At 51.3% G+C, this 21,059-nt stretch overlaps 1 protein-coding gene across 1 annotated transcript in view; it reads right to left on the bottom strand.

The window, feature by feature from the left end:
- LOC138567558 (uncharacterized) overlaps nt 1–21,059 on the bottom strand; it is a 1,087,151-nt gene that overhangs the window by 386,811 nt on the left and 679,281 nt on the right. The window contains exon 6 of the mRNA XM_069645895.1: nt 11,490–19,581. Coding sequence (XP_069501996.1) covers nt 11,490–19,581 — 8,092 coding nt within the window. The remainder of the gene's footprint in view (nt 1–11,489; nt 19,582–21,059) is intronic.

The following is a 21,059-nucleotide window of genomic DNA, read 5'->3' as shown; positions in this document are numbered from 1 at the left end:
TATAAAGAGGGTCAGACTGGGCTGCCCGAAAAAGTTTTTCGACTCTGGGGTTGACGGCTCTGGTGAGGTTAGGATTCACCAGGGATGGATCTATCCTACGTTGGATGGATTTAAGGATAGGGATGGTCTGAGCGACCGGCCTCCTCTCTCCCACCAACTCTTCTGCGAAGTCCCTTTCCTCCTGTACACCGTGGGTGTCGATGTGAAAATGTTCTGCTGCGCGAGCAAGAACTTCATTAAGGAGGGGTTGGTTATCAACTGGCGAGTCGGTAACTGGGGCTTCGCTCTCTACCGGGGAATCTACTCTGTAAATTTCCTGCTCATCTTCTACCTCCTCCAGGTCCTCATCCTCCGCATAGTATTCAGACCCGGTTCGTTCCTCCATAATTGAAAACTCCTGGTCCCCTTCAGGGAAAGGTTGTCCTTGGTATCTGGGGTGTGGAGTAGAGTATGGAGTAGAGTAAGGCTGCACCTCGAAGGGGTCAGTTCTTTCGACCCGGGCCTTTTTACTTAGGGGGATAGGATCAGAGGAGCCTGAGGGTGTGGCCCCTTGAGGGTCATACGAAAGGAAATGTTCTGGGTTTTTGTCATAAAAATCCGCTAAGGAAGACATCCTTGACATGACCCTGTCTATGTCCTCACTGGACCATTCTTTGGAACAGGGTATGACTTTAGTAGGCAACTTAGAGGACTTATCAAGGGTACCCTTGCTGGATGTTGATGTCCCAGTAGATTTATGTTTATCTGTCTGCTTGGGTTGGAAGGATGGTCTTACAGGAGTGGAAGGCTGAGCTTTCCGCTGTTTCCCTCCCTCCCCGTGCGTGGAAAAATGTTTTCCCTGCCCCTTGGAGGCCCCAGAGACTTTCGACGCCTGGCGCCGAGGGTCGGGAGAGGTATCTTGTTTCGAGCGTGGGGCCTAGCTGGTGTTAACTGCGCTCTCGGTCTCTAGGAGCGCGGCTTGGGGGTGGAAGTCGTCTTCGTCTTCCGACGATCGAACTTCCGTTAGTCTAGGGAGCGAGGCACTCTTGGCAAGAGTGGATGATTGCCTTGCGTCATGAGGCGATCTCGATCGAGAGCGCCCAGAGGACACCGAGTCGGACCGTTCTATCCGTGCCTCTTTCCGAGAAGTCGACGAGGTTCGGTTGGACTTAGTGTGTGTAGGTGTAGCGCTTGCGTCGCCGGGGGTCTTCCCCATAGCCGCCCTGCCGGACAACCTTCCGAGGTCGGGGACCTGCGCTCGGCAGTCTTTCGACGCCGTAATGCCCTCGCCGTCCGAAAGTACGGCGTCGCTGCCATCGCTGAAGGCGCCCTCCGCTGCCATGGCTGCCTGCCTGGCGTGGTGGGCCCAACGCTTTGTCGAACGGTCCTTAAGTGTTTTAGGTTTAAACCTACTACACGCTCTGCAGTTCGCTTCGGGGTGGTCCCTCGGCAAGCAGAGATTGCACGTGGCGTGCCTGTCGACCCAAGGGTATTTGCGGTTGCACTTGGGGCAGAATTGGAAAGGGGTACCCTCCATACGCACCTTGAGGCAGCGGGCTGGTAAGTGTAGGAAATATATAAGGTGTACCTATATACCAAGAGTGAAGAGTATGTACCACCCCCCACTCTCCCTACTTGCAGGGCCGAGGCCAGCGGCCTACTAGGCCCGGGCCGAGGCCAGCGGCCTTCCGAGGCCCAGATCCGTCGTGCAGCAGCCGACGGTCGATGTCTTCTCCAGCCGTCGTCGAGTGTCGATGGTCGACGTTGGGGTGGGGAAGGATGTCAATAAATAATTTTAAATTGCAATAATAGCAAAAGTATGGCTAAGGCCAGGGGACTCCGCAAGATGCTTCCGACCAGTATGGCGGAAAAAAACAATCTGAGGATCCCAGACGCGTGAGGGATCTTGGGTACAGTGGACGTCACACTAGGGATAGTATTACTGGCACGCCTGTGTCGACGCCCATTTTCGAGTTTCGAAAAACAAACTGTAATACTCTGCAGCTTCCACTAGATGTCGGCCTATGCACAGCATGTGATCTAAGCAGATTCCACAAGCCTCAGAAATATATATATGTGTGTGTATATATATATATACACACACACATAAAACATATGTGCCAGTAATGGTCGTTCTGTGGCTTGTTTCTGCTTAGAATAACATGATTTGCATAAACTGCCATCTAGTGGTTGCCGCAGAGTATTACATTTTGTGGTGTTTTTTAATTAGAAAATGAGCATCGATGGGGCATACCTGCAACACCATCCCTGCACTATTGATTCTGACAGCCTCAGAATTTGGAAGGGTGGGGTAAAATTGTTGCAACATCAGTTGCTTCCAAATAAGGTTTCCCTTGTGCAAACAATGTCAGCCCCAGTCTGAGGGTAGGGATGGCTCTGCACATGTTCAGTCCCCAATGCGCAGACATCCTAAAATAAGTGAGAGGGTGTGTGAGAATCACAGTGTGAGTGTGCATACAGATCTTTCTTTCATATTTAGAAATGGGGCTCTAGGGGCAAAATGAGAATGGCTGTCAAAAAAAAAAAAAAGGAGGAGCAATTCCAAAATGGCCCCGACACCAGGTAGACGTGTGTCGATGGCGCTCCGATAACCCTCAAGTCTGGGAAGCATATCCACCACCCCTTCTGTGTATCTGAGTGGCAAGAAACTGGGAATCTTATGCCCGTTCGTGATACCGACCAACTGGAAGCTGGAGAGCGGATCGCCACTCACCCACACGTGGCGAGCGGAGCCCGGGGGTCTGGCGAGCGAGCTCCAGGAGCCGGGGGCGGGCGGCGTGAGCGCTGCGGTCCGGAAGGAGATCTCCACTGAGGAACAGGGCAACCGGACTCTCCCTGAGCTGTGGTAAAACAGGGAGAATGCGGAGATCAAGAGTCCAGCCGAGTCGCGGCAGGCTCGAACACATCGGGGCAGAGGACCGACGCGGCCCCCCAGTGCGCCCCGGAGTGACATCAGCCTGGGAGGCCGTCCGGGCGCGGAGTCGGGGTGCCTGTTCCCAGGTGCCCCGGAGTGATATCAGCCCGAGAAGGCCTCCGAGCACGGAGCTCGAGGTGCCTGCCCCCCGGTGCCCCGAAGTGACATCAGCCCGGGAGGGTGTCCGAGCACCGAGCTCGAGGTGCCCGCTCCCCAGTGTCCCGGAGTGATATCAGCCCGGGAGGGCACCCAAGCACGAGGTGCCTGCTCCCCGGCGCACCGGAGTGACATAAGCCCGGGAGGGTGTCTGAGCACGGAGCTCGAGGGGGCAGTGGAGGACTCGAGGGAAAGGGGTGTGTGGCGGAGGGCCCGCACCCCTGAGATCATCCGATGCTATAGCAGAGACCCGGACGAGGACGACTATACAGCGCGGAGGCCCACACCTGGTGGCAAGCTGCAGATGGGCTCCACCAGGCAAGGTCGGACATACGGCGTGGAGGACAAGGCTCTCCCCCTCGCGTTGCATCAGAGTGTGCGGGAGGGGGGCGAAGAGAGGGCCCCTCAATTGGAATCGACCTTCGGCTTCTAGCTTAGGCTCCAAGGACGCCATTCCAGTAAGACTATTTCGGGCTCGCAGTCAAGGCGTCCACGGTGGGGAGACACAGGGAGGATCCTGAGACGATTTCTGGCCGCACAAGGTCCCTTCAACAGACTGCACAAACAAGGTGATTGAAGTGAGTGGCGAAGGGGCCAAGGAGGTTGGGGAGTGGGGGTCCTGCCTCAGATGCGTGGGCGCAAGGGAGAATAATTAACCCTCCAGTGGCAGGATCATCGGAGCACTTAATCGGGGCGGGGGGCTCCATCGGAATTGGGGTAGCCGAGGGAGGCCTGGGATCCCCGTAGAGCCATATCACCAGGGCATAGATGGACAAGGCTACACATGAGGCCCCCCTCTAAGAAGAGCTGATGGGGACAAGGCAGACCCGAACACAGACCAGGATAGACGAAGCGGGCCCTCTCGCCGGGGGTGGACCCCCTTGCCCACACTCCCGCCATTATGGACAGTGACCTCGAATAGAGAACCTACCGGCGTAAAGAGGCCTGGCTGTAAAATAGAAGGAAGAGCTACAGATATTCTCAGCTCTCGTGAAAGTAGGTAAACTGGGAGGAGGGCATGCATAAAGAAGATAGGCCCTCAGCAGAACCGAGCAGCTATACCTGATCGGAGCTACGGCCGCCAAATCCACAGCCGCCAAATCCACAGACAAGACAAGGTGATCTCCCTTGAAGAGAGAGGAGAGAGGATCCAGGGGTTAAGTAGACAGTAGTCTCGCCATAGCTGGAACGGTGGTCAAACATTGTGCTTGCAGTATGGCATTAGGAGCGTGGTTGCCAAAAACAAGAACAGGTCTAACAAGAGTGGGCTCTCACATGCTGAAGCCTCGGGCCCCCTCATCTCAATGTGGGCAAATAAAGATACTCGGGAGGAGAGAAGAGGCCGGCAAGAAGGAGCCTCAGAACATGGCCCGCCAGATGAGTCGCATCAGGCCTCCCAAATTTCACGACAGGACCTACATGGGGAAATGCTCTCCCTGCAAAATTCGCTGGCAAGGACAGTTCAGGATCAATTTCAACTGATAAGGTCGGATTTAAATCAGGCTCTGTCCGACTTCAAGCAGGAAAAAGGCCAATTGGGAAAGAGAACGGATTTGGTGGAAAGAGGCCTACAGGAAGTGAGCAAGGAGGCAACGGAGAACAGCGAAGCGATTGACAGATTGGACACAGCAACACGGAACCTGGAGATTAGAATGGAAGATTTGAAAAACAGATCCAGACGGATCAACATTAGGCTAAAGCTTCTGCCGAAGACAGTTCCGGATACAGACTTAAAAGAGACAATCCAAGAAATGTTTGCAGATCTGCTGGGGGAGGATACACCGGATAAGATTGAGCTGGATAGAGTGCATAGAGTGGGCCGCCTGAGCAAAAAACGGAATGCAAGACCAAGAGACGTGCTAGCGGCCTTTACGAGGTATGCACAAAAAGAGGCTGTGCTCAGAGCAGCAAGACCTAGGGAGACGTAACGCATGAATGTCAGAGAATAGAGCCCTATCAAGACTTCGCCAGCAGCACTTTACTCAATAGGAGACAGATAGGCCCAATATTGGCGAAGCTCCAGGAGCAGGGGGTTAAGTATAAATGGACATTCCCTTTCGGACTTCTGTCTGAGTGGGCTGGTACTCAAAGACGGATTACCTCGCTGCAGGAAGGGGCGGATCTTCTACAAATTGATCAGGATCAGGGGATGGCCAGTCCAAAGAAAACACCTGACCCAGGAAATGGACCTAGGCTTAGACTATGGGAATGGTCAGTTGCTGGGGAAGGGAAAAGAAGAAGGCCAGCTCTACGGGGCCCAGCCGGCAGAGAAGGAGAGAGGGGCTTGGTCGCTGATGAGGGGACCAAGACGTGTGCGGACGAACACAAAGTGAGTACATACAAAAGGGGGTGGTGGTCAGAAAGGTTGACAATGAGGGGAGGAGGGGTGAGGAGCAAACATCATGGGATTGATAAAGGCGTGGAAGCCTGAGGGCGGGGTGTGGGATGGGGGCCCTGGGGATCAGGCCTCCAGGAGTAATAGGGGGGCAGGGGGTAGGGAAGAAGGGGTCAGGGGGATTAGGGTTAAGCCACACAGTGTTAACTCTGTTAGAGGAAAGGGATAACTGGATCGAAAACTCGAGAGAAAGGCAGGAGGGGAGGCACCAGGGGGGTATTATGGAGCAGGAGACCATTAGTCCCCGTCATTCAAGTGGGTCACTCATAATGTTAGGGGGCTCAATTCCCCATTAAAGAGGAAGAAGCTCGAGCTCTTCGCGAAAATATTTAGACTGGACTTTTTGGGCCTGCAAGAGACGCATTTACTCCATGGGGACCAGCAGAGACTCAAATTAAGGGGATATGACCAAATACTGCATGCATGAGGGGCAACGAAATCAGGAGGGGTCGCCCTGGTTATTGGCAATACGACTAATTTCAGGGTTGAAGAGGCGATAAGAAACAAAGAGGGCAGATACCTAATAGTGAAAGCATCAGTTGGGGATGGAATCTACACGATAGTCGTAATTTATGCTCCCAACTCAGGACAGGAAGCATTCCTTCAGTACCTCCTGAGGAAGATCGGGGAATACTCAAAGGGCCAAATAATTCTAATGGGCGATTTTGAATTCGCGTGGGATAGAGCAAGGGACAGGTCAGGAAACAAAATTAGGGGAGGTGGGTGCAGTAGCTTCATTAGACCTGTGGAAAGAATGTCCGCTATGGGCCTAAGGGACGTTTGGAGGGAAGTGAAAGGGAGCGAGGTGGGGTTTACCTTCTTCTCGGACGTTCAAGGGACACAGTCGAGGTTAGATTATTTCTGGGTCTCAGTGAACCTGGTGGGAGGGTTAAAGAAATAGAGGTGGGCCCCATGGGAATAGCAGACCACAAGATAATGATAATGCAGGTCGAACCGGGATATAAAAGAGGAGGGGGTCTGGGGCTGGAAATACCCTGAGTATCTGTTGAGAGATCCCGTCATTATGGGAATAATGGAGAGTAAGATAAGAGAATACTTTGAAAGCAATAAAAGGGGGGAAACAGGGGAGGACATCTGATGGGATGCATTCAAGGCTACGGTGAGGGGTGAAATTATGGCAGCCAAAGCACAAAACATAAACAGATGCTAGCCCTTGAGACCCAGTTGGAGGAGAAGGCAGAGGTGGAGGAGGCAAGGAAAAGAGTAGCAGAGGCACCCAACAGACGCAACTATAGGGACTATAGAGGAGCGGTGGGCCAAATGGGCCTGTTACGAACTAAAAAAGCAGAAGGGGCCCTACTATCCGTAAGACAAAAATGTTATGCTAAGGCCAATAAGACCGGCACCCTACTGGCGCGCCTTCTTCGGGGAGTCGAGGAATACAATCACTGCCTTTAAAACGGAGGCGGGGGACAGGGTTACTCGACTCGAAGATCTTCAAGAAACAATGACTAAATACTATGAATCATTATATAGGTCCCAAAACCCCCAGGCACAAATCCAGGAGAAGTTCCTGGAAAGGGTCCAACTACCGGTTATAAGCAGGGATGCACAGGATATCATAAGTCAAGAGATTATGGAGGATGAAGCGAGGGGTGTCATCGGGAAATTGCCCTCGGGCAAAGCACCAGGCCCTCACGGTTTTTCAACAAAACAATGGATGGGTTACCACTTCCTCTCTGGCAGAGGGGAAGCGACAAACAGTATTGAACAGAGATCAAGCCAGTTGAATTTAACTATGTTCGATCAAGGGGACTTGATCCGACAAGAAAGAAAGAGAGGGAACCCCCTAGTTCACACCACAGATCATCCTACAAGAGACAAAAAATCATTTTAAAATACTGTATTTAATTTTTTTGTATTAAAATACATATTAAACCATCTAGAGCTCATATTTCATGTACACCTGTACATATATAGTAAAGTGCATAGTGTAAAGTGCTTATTTCAAAATTTGACTAAGAAAAAGGAGAAAAGAAGAAAAAAAGACCATGATCCTGAACACTGAAATACAAGTGCCAAATCGGGTACCACAAGCGAGTGAAGAGGATCACTCGGATGGGGAGCCTTCGGTCACCTGAACAGATGTAAATAATACAACCAAAAAATTAAACAAAGCTATCTGAACAAAATTAAATAATGAAACAGGAAATGAAACATGAAACAATCGCGTAATGATGAAAAACACACTAGCGCTAACCATGGGGTGCCTTGCTGTGAGATTACGGAGGATAATATTATTATTATTATTATTAATTTGGCACTTATATAGCGCTACGGACCCTCGGGTATCTGAGCGCTGCTTATTACCCACGGTGTGTGGTGCTCATTTATCGACCGCGGAAGGATGAAAGGCTGAGTTTGGCCTGCCGGGATTCGAACCTGCGTTAGCAGGCTCTGCACGGATGTCAAAGCGAGCGCTCTACTCGCTGTGCCACTTGACCGGCTGAAGTGAGGGGTGTCCTCGGGAAATTGCCCTCAGGCAAAGCATCAGGCCCTGACAATTTTTCGGCCGCATTTTACAAACGGTTTGGCGGGATACTGGTGCCACACTTAACCTACCTTTATAACACCTTTAAAGTCAGTGGCCTAACAGCCCCCTCTATGAAAGAAGCTAACATTTCCCCGATTCTGAAACTGGGTAAAAAAAACCTGGAAAGATCCTCCTATAGACCGATAGCCCTCATCAACATTAATGCTAAAATCTACACAAAAATGTTGGCTAATAGACTGGGGGGCTTCTCCCGGACCTGATTCACCAGGATCAATCGGGTTTTATTAAAGGCAGGCAAACGGCAGACAATATCAGGAGAGTGGCGCATTTGATGGAAAAAGTGAAGAAAACTAACACTTACGCGGCCCTTCTTTCGCTAGACCATGAAAAAGCGTTCGACCGGGTGGAATGGTCGTTCCTCTTTAGGGTCATGCAGGGAATGGGGCTTGGAGGGGCCTACCTGAAAATGGTCAAAGCTAATTACGAAGGGCCACAGGCAAGGGTGGTAGTTAATGGAGCGGAATCCAGACTTTCAGCTACAAAGGGGTACAAAGCAGGGTTGTCCCCTGTCACCCTTACTGTATGCTATATACTTGGACCATTACTCCAAGTTATTCAGGAGTCAAGGGAAATACAGGGAATTCCGTTTGGGGGGAGCCAGCACAAGGTGGCAGCCTTTGCAGAAGACATGTTGCTTACCCTCACTAATCCATCCCAGTCTTGCAAGGCCAGTTGAATATTGCTCGAAAGTTTTGGGGGAGGCATCGGGGCTACGTATTAATATGAGCAAATCTGAGTTATTGGATTTAACTTTGGGGAGTGAGGAGAGGGAAGAGCTCAAAAGGACATCACTGTTTGCATGGTGCCCCAGTGGGATTGTTTATTTGGGAGTGAAGATAACTCTAGCGCTTCCAGGGTGGTACGCGGCTTACTACACCCCTTTAGTGAGAAACATCAAGAAGGACCTCCTCAGGTGGCAGAATCTCCGTATCTCCTGGTTCGGGAGAAGAGCAGCTACAAAAATGGTCATATTGCTGCGTCTTCTGTAGTTGTTCCAGGCTATCCCCCAGGTGGTCCTGGAGAGCTTCTTTAAGGAGCTTCGAACCATAACAAATGAATTTATTTGGGAAGGTAAGAAAGCAAGGGTTAGTAGGCATCAACTCACAGCCCCGAGGAAAGAGGGCGGGCTGGCCCTCCCTAACTTTAGACAATACTATGAGGCAGCTCAGTTGAGAGTTATCAGAGAGTGGCTTCAACAAGGAGGAGAGAAGCACTGGGTGAAAATGGACAGGGCAGTAACTAAACACGATCTAGGAGAGGTCCTATGGCTCCCTAAACAACATCGGCTGAAACACATGTACATGAGCTCCATCACTAGATTGGTCGCGGACAATTGGGATAGGCTGGTCCGGATAAGAGGCATCACTACCTTTCCGTCCCCGTTCACACCAATATTTAATAACGGGGACTTAATACCCGGGTTGGAGAGGGGAGCTTTTAAAAAATGGCAGGACGGAGGGGGGGGTTCAGGAGGATGCAGGAAATGTTTATTGGGAAAGAAATCAGCTCCTTTCTCGGGTGTAAAAGGGATTTTGCCCTGGGAGTGGAGGAGAGAATGAGGTATTACCAACTACGTCACTGGCTAATGCACCCAGAAAATAAATAGGTGGCTATAACCTACTACATTCGAAAAATTTGTAATGTTTAATGATGGCTCAAAAGGGCTGATCTCACAGCTGTACAGGGTTCTAGATGGGGCTACACAGAGGCAAAGCTGGGCCTTTATGGAAAAATGGGAAAGAATTCTGGGAAGAGGGAATGGGAGAGATTATGGAAGAAAATTCCGAAATTAGCAAGAGCATCCCAAACCCAGGAGGCATGGTACAAAATTATATACGGGTGGCACTACACCCCAGCCCGCTTACACAGACCATATCCTGGGTCATTGAGTAACTGTTGGAGGGTGTGGGGCGGAGGGAACAGCAGAGCATGTCTGGTGGAGGTGCCCAAAAATAGAGCCCCTTTGGGAGGAAATCCGGCAAGCCCAAGAGCAGGCATTTGGACCAGGGAAAAGCAGACCCCCGGAGCTGACCTTAATGGGCATTTTCCACGATGATACGGCAAGGGAATCGATACCCAGAGAAAGAGCGCAGGTGATGCTTACCATCGCAGGAATGACACTGATTGCTCAGAACTGGAAAGGCTCGACCGTACCAACATTCCAGGACTGGCTGTGGAAAATATCGGAACTAGTCGCGATGGAATGGGCGACATATGCTATGAACAACGAACTGCAGAGCTTTGCAAGTGAATGGGGGGATGTTTTGGCCTTTCTCAGGGATGACTTTAGGATCGGATGGCGTCCGCAGCGTCTTAGGCTATTGGACCTACACTGACAGTTCGGGATTAGATTGCGCCATAAAGCGCCTAGGAACACTGGGAAGTGGCTTGTTTTTGGGGGGGGGGGGTCCGGAGGGGGCAAATGTTGGAATTGTTCATGTTTAAAAAATGTAATAAAAATAATTTTAAAAAAAAGGAGGAGCAATTGTCACTAGTCAAATGCTTGGTGATATAGCTATGCCTCAGAAATGTACACTACTGTAAGAAATGAGGAAACTAAAAAATAAAAAAGTGCAATATATGCCAAGCAACTGATTAAATGGTGATGAATGTAAAAGATCCATCGTGTCCCGCTGTAAGCAGCAGTTAACTAAAATAATACTGCAGCAATGTCTTTGCCAGGCTGACAATATGTACGGATACCCATATCATAAGGATCACTTAGAAAGTGTTGCTAACACAGCAGGTATAAAAGAGGATATGGTTGAGTTTTTTTAGACTGTGATCTACAAAGTTCCTTATTTTGAATAACATTACATACACTAATAATTCTAGTCCCATCGCTGGAATGAGAATACGTCTGCCAAACAAATTCCTCACTGCAATTTTACTTATTTCCTATTTTATTTTTACATACATTCACTCCTGTTATATTTTGTTTAAAAAAAGACAAGGGTGTGGCAACCTGGCTGCCCCCACAGTCCAGTGACCAAGCAACACATCATCGGTGAAAGCATGGAAAGAAGTGAAAATGATGACAGCAGGGATTGTTGATTGTGACCTGCTTCTGAAACAGATTGGCTTTAAGGATATATTGGAGTCAGGTCTATTTACTGCCACTTTGAGTTCAACAGCATTAAGCTGTTCCTTTTTTTCCTTTTATGAATTTTGACTCTTCAGTTATGTTTTTATTAGACTTCGCTACGCCAGTTCCCATTTATCTTTAAACACAATCTGCACTCCTTTTCAATATACCCCTCTCACTATATATTCACATTGTAAGTTTTACTGGAAAGCACTGAAGTAAAAACAGTTAATTTAGCTAACACTTTTTTTTATTTCAGCCAAACTGTTAAAATTGCAACATTTGAATTCTCTTTACTATATGCTGAGAATAGTGAACAGACAAGAAAACAAATAAGTTGGTTTAAAAGCAATCCAACACTCACTTGTGACACCTTGCTGCTGTTTTTCCGATTGCTGTGGCTGCTCATCTTGATGTTCCTGGGATTTCTGCTGTGTCGGTTTCTCTTGCTCATCATCTGGTTTCTGCAACTGCTCGCTCCCTTCTTTCAACTGCTCTTTTAGTTCTGGCTGCTCTTTCCGTTTTTGAAGTTCTTCTGTCTTTTTTTGTTCAGCTTCCTTCTCTAGCTGCTCTTTCTGCTGCGGACCAGCCTCTTGGTCCTTTTGCAGTGCCTGCTTTTCAAGTGACTTTGTCAGTAGCTGTTCTTGCTCTTTTGGTTGTCCGTGTGTCTCTGGTGGTTCTTTCTGTTTTAGCAGGTGCCCTTCCTTCTCTAGCTGTTCTTGCAGAGCCTGCATCTGTGGCTGGTCATCCCACTTCTGCCGTTCTATCTTTTCTTTCAATTGTGATTTAGTCTCTGCTGATTTCATGTGTACTTTCACTTGTTCTTCCTTCTCTGGCGCTGTTTCTTGCTGCAGGTCAGGCTCTAACTTCCCTGGTTGTGCATCCTGCTTCTGCAGTTGTTTGGCAGTCTCTTTCTGTTGTACTTGCTTCTCTTTGTTCAGTGGCTGCCACTGATCATCGTTCTGTTGCACCGACTCTTGTATCTGCGTTTGTGGTTGCGGTAGATCTTCTTGCACTTTATGTTCAATGAGTTTTACATGCAGATGCGCTTCTTCCTCCACAGTATGTTGTAGTTTATGGCTGTGACCTTTTAATGTCAACAGTTCTCCTATCTGCTCAAGTTGATGTACTTCTGGGTTTAGTTGCTTCTCAAGTAGTAGTGGCCGCTTTTCATGTGGCTGCAGGTTATTTACATGGTCCTCTTCCTTTGCTTGCTTCTCTTGTGCTTGCAGAACCTTGTCTCCTTCTTGTTGGTGTTGCGATTGCTCTTGGAGCACCCTCATTTTGGTGTCCTCAGGCTGGTCTTCTTGCTGCACCTGTATTTCCATCTGTTGAGATTCCTCTTCTGGCCCCAGCACTTCCATTTGCTGTACTTGTGCTTCTTTCTGCCCTTGCTCTATCTCCTTTGACTGCTCATCGTGTCTCAATTGCATTTCTAGCTCCCTTGACTGCACTGTCTGCTGTCCTAGAACTCCCAACTGCTGTGACTGTTCAGATTGCTGCCCCTCAACTTCCATCTGCTGCAACTGTGCATCATGCTGACTTTCTTGCATATGTTGCTTCAATCCTTCTTCCAGAAGAGCCGCCCTTTCTTCCAACTCCTTTGACAGCTCTTCCAACTGATATGCCTGTTCCTCCAGCTGTTTGGCCTGCTCCTTCAGCAGCTGCGCCTGCCCTTTCAGTTGTAGTGCCTGCTCTTTCATCTGCCGTGCCTGCTCCTCCTGTCGACATTGATATTGTTGTTGCAGACAGTGCTGTAGCTGATCTGGGGATTCATTTAGGTGAGAACCTTCCTCCTGCTGTAGAGGTTCTTGCTCATTTTGCTGCTCTACATGTTTCTGGTCTACCGGTGCCTGCTGCTGCAGTAGTTGTTCTTGGTCTTCTATACTTGTATGCTCACTTTCCAGATGCTGTTGAAGTGTCTGCTTTTCCAATGGCTGTGCAAACCTCTGGTGATCTAGTTGTATGTGGTTCTCCTGCTCTTGTACAATAATGTCATTCTGCTGCTGCAAAGATGCATATACAGCAGAAGAAAAACAGGGTGTATGCTTTTCCTTTTGCGGCACATGAATCTGGTTGTCCCTCTGCTGTACATGGGCCTCGGAGCTACACTGTTGTGCCTGCTTGCTTTGATGAGGTGTATGAACATCGGTATCTTTTGCCTGTTTGTGCTCCAGGTCTTGCCGTTTCTGTACTTGCACCAGGTCTTGATGCTGCTGTATGTATACATGGTCTTTCGGCTGCTGCTGCACTTGGCCCGGCTTCAACTTTCTGTGCACCATCTCTTTCTGTCCTTCCAGCACCTTTATTTGCACCAGGTCTTCCCTGTTCATCTGGACTTGCTGCTGCTGCTTCGCTGCCACCTGCTCTTGCGGGCGCTCTACCCCCGTGGCCAGCTGCTCCTGCGGCTGCTCCACCACCTGGTCTTGTGGCTGCTGCTCCGCCACCTGGTCTTGCTCTTGTGGCTGCTTCTCTTCCACCAGGTCTTGCTCTTGTGGCTGCTGCTCTGCCACCTGGTGTTTGTCTTGCTGTTGGTGCTCTGCCAACTGGTTTAGCTGCTTCTCCATCACCTGACCTTTCTGCTTTTGCAGCTGCTCCTCCACCTGGTCTGGCTGCTGCTGCTCCGCCACCTGGTCTGGCTGCTGCTGCTGCTCCGCCACCTGGTCTGGCTGCTGCTGCTGCTCCGCCACCTGGTCTGGCTGCTGCTGCTGCTCCGCCACTTGGTCGCGCTGCTGCTGCTCCATCACCTGAACTTTCTGCTTTTGCAACTGTTCCGCCACCAAGTCTTTCTGTTGCCAATCTGCCACCTGGTCTTGCTGCTGCTGCTCCAACACCTGGTCTGGCTGCTGCTGCTCCGACACCTGGTCTGGCTGCTGTTCCACCTCCTGGTCTGGCTGTTGATGCTCCATCACCTGACCTTTCTGCTTTTGCAACTGTTCCGCCACCAAGTCTTTCTGTTGCCAAGTTGCCACCTGGTCTTGCTGCTGCTGCTCCGCCACCTGGTCTGGCGGCCGGTGCTCCGCCACCTGGTCTGGCTGCCGGTGCTCCGCCACCTGGTCTGGCTGCCGGTGCTCCGCCACCTGGTCTGGCTCTGGCTGCCGGTGCTCCGCCACCTGGTCTGGCTCTGGCTGCCGGTGCTCCGCCACCTGGTCTGGCTGCCGGTGCTCCGCCACCTGGTCTGGCTGCCGGTGCTCCGCCACCTGGTCTGGCTGCCGGTGCTCCATCATCTGACCTTTCTGCTTTTGCAGCTGTTTCGCCACCAAGTCTTTCTCTTGCCGATCTGCCACCTGGTCTGGCTGCTGCTGCTCAGCCACCACGTCTGGCTGCTGCTGCTCAGCCACCACGTCTGGCTGCTGCTGCTCAGCCACCACGTCTGGCTGCTGCTGCTCAGCCACCACGTCTGGCTGCTGCTGCTCAGCCACCACGTCTGGCTGCGGCTGCTGCTCAGCCACCACGTCTGGCTGCGGCTGCTGCTCAGCCACCACGTCAGGCTGCGGCTGCTGCTCAGCCACCACGTCAGGCTGCGGCTGCTGCTCAGCCACCACGTCAGGCTGCGGCTGCTGCTCAGCCACCTCGTCAGGCTGCTGCTCAGCCACCTCGTCAGGCTGCTGCTGCTGCTCAGCCACCTCGTCAGGCTTAGGCTGCTGCTCAGCCACCTCGTCAGGCTTAGGCTGCTGCTCAGCCACCTCGTCTGGCTTAGGCTGCTGCTCAGCCACCTCGTCTGGCTTAGGCTGCTGCTCAGCCACCTCGTCTGGCTTAGGCTGCTGCTCAGCCACCTCGTCTGGCTTAGGCTGCTGCTCAGCCACCTCGTCTGGCTTAGGCTGCTGCTCAGCCACCTCGTCTGGCTTAGGCTGCTGCTCAGCCACCTCGTCTGGCTTAGGCTGCTGCTCAGCCACCTCGTCTGGCTTAGGCTGCTGCTCAGCCACCTCGTCTGGCTTAGGCTGCTGCTCCGCCACCTTGTCTGGCTTAGGCTGCTGCTGCGCCACCTTGTCTGGCTTAGGCTGCTGCTGCGCCACCTTGTCTGGCTTAGGCTGCTGCTGCGCCACCTTGTCTGGCTTAGGCTGCTGCTGCGCCACCTTGTCTGGCTTAGGCTGCTGCTGCGCCATCTTGTCTGGCTTAGGCGGCTGCTGCTGCGCCACCTTGTCTGGCTGCTGCTGCGCCACCTTGTCTGGCTGCTGCTGCGCCACCTTGTCTGGCTGCTGCTGCGCCACCTTGTCTGGCTGCTGCTCCGCCACCTTGTCTGGCTGCTGCTGCTGCTCCGCCACCTTGTCTGGCTGCTGCTGCTGCTCCGCCACCTTGTCTGGCTGCTGCTGCTGCTCCGCCACCTTGTCTGGCTGCTGCTGCTGCTCCGCCACCTTGTCTGGCTGCTGCTGCTGCTCCGCCACCTTGTCTGGCTGCTGCTGCTGCTCCGCCACCTTGTCTGGCTGCTGCTGCTGCTCCGCCACCTTGTCTGGCTGCTGCTCCGCCACCTTGTCTGGCTGCTGCTCCGCCACCTTGTCTGGCTGCTGCTGCTGCTCCGCCACCTTGTCTGGCTGCTGCTGCTGCTCCGCCACCTTGTCTGGCTGCTGCTCCGCCACCTTGTCTGGCTGCTGCTGCTGCTCCGCCACCTTGTCTGGCTGCTGCTCCGCCACCTTGTCTGGCTGCTGCTGCTGCTCCGCCACCTTGTCTGGCTTCTGCTGCTGCTCTGCCACCTTGTCTGGCTTCTGCTGCTGGTCCGCCACCTTGTCTGGCTGCGGCTGCTGCTCCGCCACCTTGTCTGGCTGCTGCTCCGCCACCTTGTCTGGCTGCTGCTCCGCCACCTTGTCTGGCTGCGGCTCCGCCACCTTGTCTGGCTGCGGCTCCGCCACCTTGTCTGGCTGCGGCTCCGCCACCTTGTCTGGCTGCGGCTGCTGCTCCGCCACCTTGTCTGGCTGCGGCTGCTGCTCCGCCACCTTGGCTGGCTGCTGCTCCGCCACCTTGGCTGGCTGCTGCTGCTGCTCTGCCACCTTGTCTGGCTGCTGCTGCTGCTCTGCCACCTTGTCTGGCTGCTGCTGCTGCTCTGCCACCTTGTCTGGCAGCTGCTGCTGCTCTGCCACCTTGTCTGGCAGCTGCTGCCCTGCCACCTTGTCTGGCAGCTGCTGTTCCGCCACCTTGTCTGGCAGCTGCTGCCCTGCCACCTTGTCTGGCAGCTGCTGTTCCGCCACCTTGTCTGGCAGCTGCTGCTCTGCCACCTTGTCTGGCAGCTTCTGCTCCATCACCTGATCTTGCTGCTTTTGCCGCCGCTCCGCCACCTGGTCTTTCTGCTGCTGCTCTGCCATCTGGTCTGGAGGCTGCTCCGCAACCTGGTCTGGCTGCTGCTCCATCACCTGATCTTGCTGCTTTTGTAGCCGCTCCGCCACCTGGTCTTTCTGCTGCTGCTCCACCACCTGGTTTAGCTGCTGCTGCTTCTCCACCACCACCACCTGGTCTTGCTGCTGCTGCACTTTCTGTGGCACCCAATCTTGCTGCGTCTGTGCTAAGTCTTTCTGTAGAACCTGCACATGGTCAGGCTGTGGCTGTACTTGCATTTGATATTGATGTTTCGTCACAGGTTCTTTGGGCTGCATCTGGTCCTGCACTTGCACATGACCAGTCTGTGGTTGTACATGTACCTGATCTTTCTGCTGCTGTATCTGGTCATGCTGAAGCTGCTCGTCGTCCTGCTGCTGTATGTGCAACTGGCCCTCCTCCTGTACCCGGTCCATCTGCAGCAGCACATGCTCCTCGAATTGCTTGTGCAGCACCACATTTTGCAGGTGCTCTTTGTCAATCTGGTCTTTCTGCTGTACCTGGTCAGTCTGAAGTTGTACCTGCACCATCTGTGGCTGTACTTGCATCTGATCTTTCTGTTGCTGCAAGTGTGTTTGTTGCTGTTGCACTTGTACCTGTGCTTCCTGCTGATGCACATCCACCAAGTCTTTCTGATGCAGCAACTTGTCTTGATTCTGCTCTATGTACAGCTGGTCATTTTGTTGTACATGTAAATAGTCCTTCTGCTGTTGCTCGTCTTTTTGATGATTAATCTGTGTCTGGCCTTCCTGCTGTTGCTCATGTACCTGTTTTACAGATTGCAAAAGATTATCCTGGTTCTGTACTTGCGATAGATCATGAGCCTGCAGAACCTGGGCCTGGTGTTGCTGCTGTGGATGGTCTTGTTGCTGCTCTATAGGCACCAGGTCTTGATCGTGGTTTTGTTGCACCCATTTTTTGTGGTGGTGCTCTACCAGTTGTTTCTGCTGCTGCACCTCATCTTGCTGTTGTGCTTGGTTGTTTAGGCAAGAATGCTCCTGCCCCTCAGTGGGTTGTAGAGGGTGCTCCTGCCCCACAGTGGATTGCAGTGGGTGCTCCTGCCCCACAGTGGGTTGCAGTGGGTGCTCCTGCACCACTGTGGGTTGCAGTGGGTGCTCCTGCGCCACCGTGGGTTGCAGCGGGTGCTCCTGCGCCACCGTGGGTTGCAGCGGGTGCTCCTGTGCCACCGTGGGTTGCAGCGGGTGCTCCTGCGCCGCCGTGGGTTGCAGCGGGTGCTCCAGCCGCAGGCTCGGTTCAGGAGGCTGCTCCTCCAGCCGCAGGCTCGGTTCAGGAGGCTGCTCCCCCAGCCGCAGGCTCGGTTCAGGAGGCTGCTCCCCCAGCCGCAGGCTCGGTTCAGGAGGCTGCTCCCCCAGCCGCAGGCTCGGTTCAGGAGGCTGCTCCTCCTGCCGCAGGCTCGGTTCAGGAGGCTGCTCCTCCTGCCGCAGGCTCGGTTCAGGTGGCTGCTCCTCCTGCCGCAGGCTCGGTTCAGGTGGCTGCTCCTCCTGCCGCAGGCTCAGATCGGCTGGATGCTCCTGCTCCAGGCTCAGATCGGCAGGAAGCTCCTGCTCCAGGCTCAGATCGGCAGGAAGCTCCTGCCGCAGCATCAGATTGGCGGGATGCACCGGCCGCAGCATCAGATCGGCGGGATGCACCGGCCGCAGCATCAGATCAGCAGGATACTCCTGCCGCAGTCGCAGATCAGCGGGATGCTCCTGCCGCAGGCTCAAATCGGCGGGATGCTCCTGGCGCAGGCTCAAATCAACAGGATGCTCCTGCTGCAAGCTCAGATTGGTGGGAAGCTCCTCCTGCAAGCTCAGATGGGCGGGATGCTCCTGCAGCAGTGTCAGATCGCCGGAATGATGCTCCTTTTCCTGCAGATTGTCATGCTTGCTCTTCTGCAGTTGATGTTCTTGTTCAGATTGCTGCAGTTGATGTCCGTCTTTATGCTTGTTGTGCTGAAGTGGATGTCTCTGATGAGTTTGCTGCGGTTGTTGCTCTGGAGTTTTCTGTTCAGGTTCCTGTTCTTTTTGCTTCACTTGGTCTTCTCTCTCTAGTTGGGGTTGTTTTACCTCTCTTGGATGTTGCAGCTCTTCCTGCCGAAGTGCCTTGTCTTCTTGCTGTATTAAACATCCCTGTAGTTTCTGTTCATGTCCCATCCCTGGATGCTGCTTTAGGAATTCCTGCAGTTTTGACTGATGCCTCAGCCTGTTCTGCAGATGCATCTGCAAATCCTGTTGCAGTTGATGCTCCTGAGATTCCACTTTGAGTTTGATTGATTGTTTTGTATGGAAATGTTCCTTTTCCTTCTGCTCAAGCAGAGGTTCTTGATTCAGTTGAAGTTCCTGCTGCTCTTGAAAAGATTGCTCATCCTGTTGATTTCCCTGTTCTGCCTGTGATTGATGCTCCACTAATATTGGCAGATTTTGTTCAGGATGTTGGACTTCCTCCTCTTTCCGTTCATCCTGCAGCTCCTGCATCCCACTCTCCTTTTCGCTACGAGATAGGAGACCACAAAGAGGCAAGTGTTCATGAGAAGGATGTTCTGCTTGCTGGGAAAGTTCTCTATTTCTATGCCGCTGCTCCTCTTGACCTCCCTGCAGATGCGGCTCTTCTTGCTGCTGTGCCGTTTGACCCCTTTGCTTCTTCTCTTCTTGTGGATCAAAGTCTTGGTTCTCCAGCAGCTGCTCCCTTTGAAGGCCACATTCTTTGTTTGCCTGCTCGTGTTTTTTTTGTTGTGTAGGTTCTTGGATGCTCTGTATTTGCTCCCTTTGATGACATTCTTGATCTCCCTGCAGGTGCTGCTCTCCTTGCTGTGAGAGTGCATTAGCTCCCTGCTGCTGCTCGCTTTGTGGTGTTTTTTCTTGGTTGTCCAGCTGTGGTTCTCCTTGCAATTGACATTCATGGTTCGGCCGTTTGAGTTCCCGGTTGCCCTGCAGCTGATCTTGTCGTGGACGTTTATGAACACGCATCAACCTTTGCTCTCCTTTTTGCACAGTCCCTTGGTTCCCCTGCATCTGTTGCTGCAACAAGGATTGATTTCTGACCATGCGAAGATTCTGCAAAGGGCCCAGACTCCCTTCTTTTCCATCAGGCACAGTCCTCTTTCTCACATTCTCAGCAGACGGTGTAATGAGACAGCTGGTGAAGAGCTGTAAAGACACAAACCCAATGATTAGCAGACATCCTAAAATGTAATAAGAAATTTGCTTTATTCAGATAAAATGCAAAGATCCATAAAAGCATCTCATCCGTGAAAGAATATAACACCACAACATATTGCATGAGAAACACCAAAATACTTAAAACATCAATTCAATGCATTAAAATTCAGTCACCCTTTATAACTTTCGACATATAAAAGGTTAAGACCACATTTCATAAAGTTGTCAACTGCACAAATGCAGCATGACATTCACCGGAAGACTCAAATCTTACAAATATTTCATAAGAACTCCATCCTGTGCCAAGCAGCATTTAAAAATGTAACACACTAATACCACTTCTTGTACATTATACACCTTAACATGCGCAATGGCTGCATTGGTAATCCTAAGGCCATTTGAGTCTACCAATGGATCTGGGTGTTTCTATTTTCTAAACATGCACGGCAGCAAAAACAGAAATTGGTGCAAAGTTGCATTGGTAGTTTTACAGAAATAAAATTAATCTGTTTTTGGTCTTCTCCCACTTTACATTTGCTCCTGCTAAAAGTAAAAGGTCAGTTGGAATTTTGTAATCGGAACTCATCTCCTATGATGAATGAACCTCTTCAAATATGGTGGGCAGCTCAGGTATTTTACAAGCATAGGTACTCTATAAACATAGGGCCTAGGACTGCACTAACATAAATGTCCCAACGTCCACTCCTAAAATGTCTTCCTGATGGAATTATAAGGCTCTCTGAGTTGAGAACTCTCGGTCATCCATAAGAGGACCAGACTTAACTCTTGCAATTATAATAAGGATTTAATAAACTGAAGCCATTTCCAATTTCTTCATTTTGGCTAAATAGTTCCAACAATGCTCTTTTATGCAAGGCTAATTCCTCCCCGATATTTAAACATAATCCGAAAAGTAGGGTCTCCACCATATTTCATATTTGACGACCTCACAACATAAAGGGATTGTGGGATTGTGTTAGCACTCCTAGGTAAACCTAAGTAAACAAAGTAAGGATTTTAAGAATTTCTTTTCTTCCAGACCAATGCGTGTTTTACTAATCTCTGCTTTGTAGAGTGCTTCTGAGTCTGCTTGGAATTTATACACTAAGTTTCAGTAGTCACATTATCTCCACATTTCTTGGAAAACTCGTAGACTGCACTGGTTCGATGTCTTCAGATACAACTGTTAACGATCTGTTTAACCCAGGAGTCGGCGCTAGTTAGTCTCACACCTAGATAGTCAAAATGATTGACTTTGTATAATAATTATGTCTTTGAATACAAATGGAACCATTTTGTTATGCCTTCAATGGAGCAAAAGACATGGTATCCTCAAGAAAGTTTAACACATCAACAGCAGGTCCAACTATCTGCATTCATGGCGAACAATGCAATAAATACAGAGCTAGCAGAGGTGAACTGGCCTATGAAGGGATATTCTTAGCAGGACGGTGGGTCAGAACGGC

Source organism: Ambystoma mexicanum, chromosome 2p (genome assembly GCF_040938575.1).
Source record: "Ambystoma mexicanum isolate Mex_15411 chromosome 2p, UKY_AmexF1_1, whole genome shotgun sequence".
Taxonomy (NCBI): domain Eukaryota; kingdom Metazoa; phylum Chordata; class Amphibia; order Caudata; family Ambystomatidae; genus Ambystoma; species Ambystoma mexicanum.
This window is presented reverse-complemented; position numbering and strand designations above follow the sequence as displayed.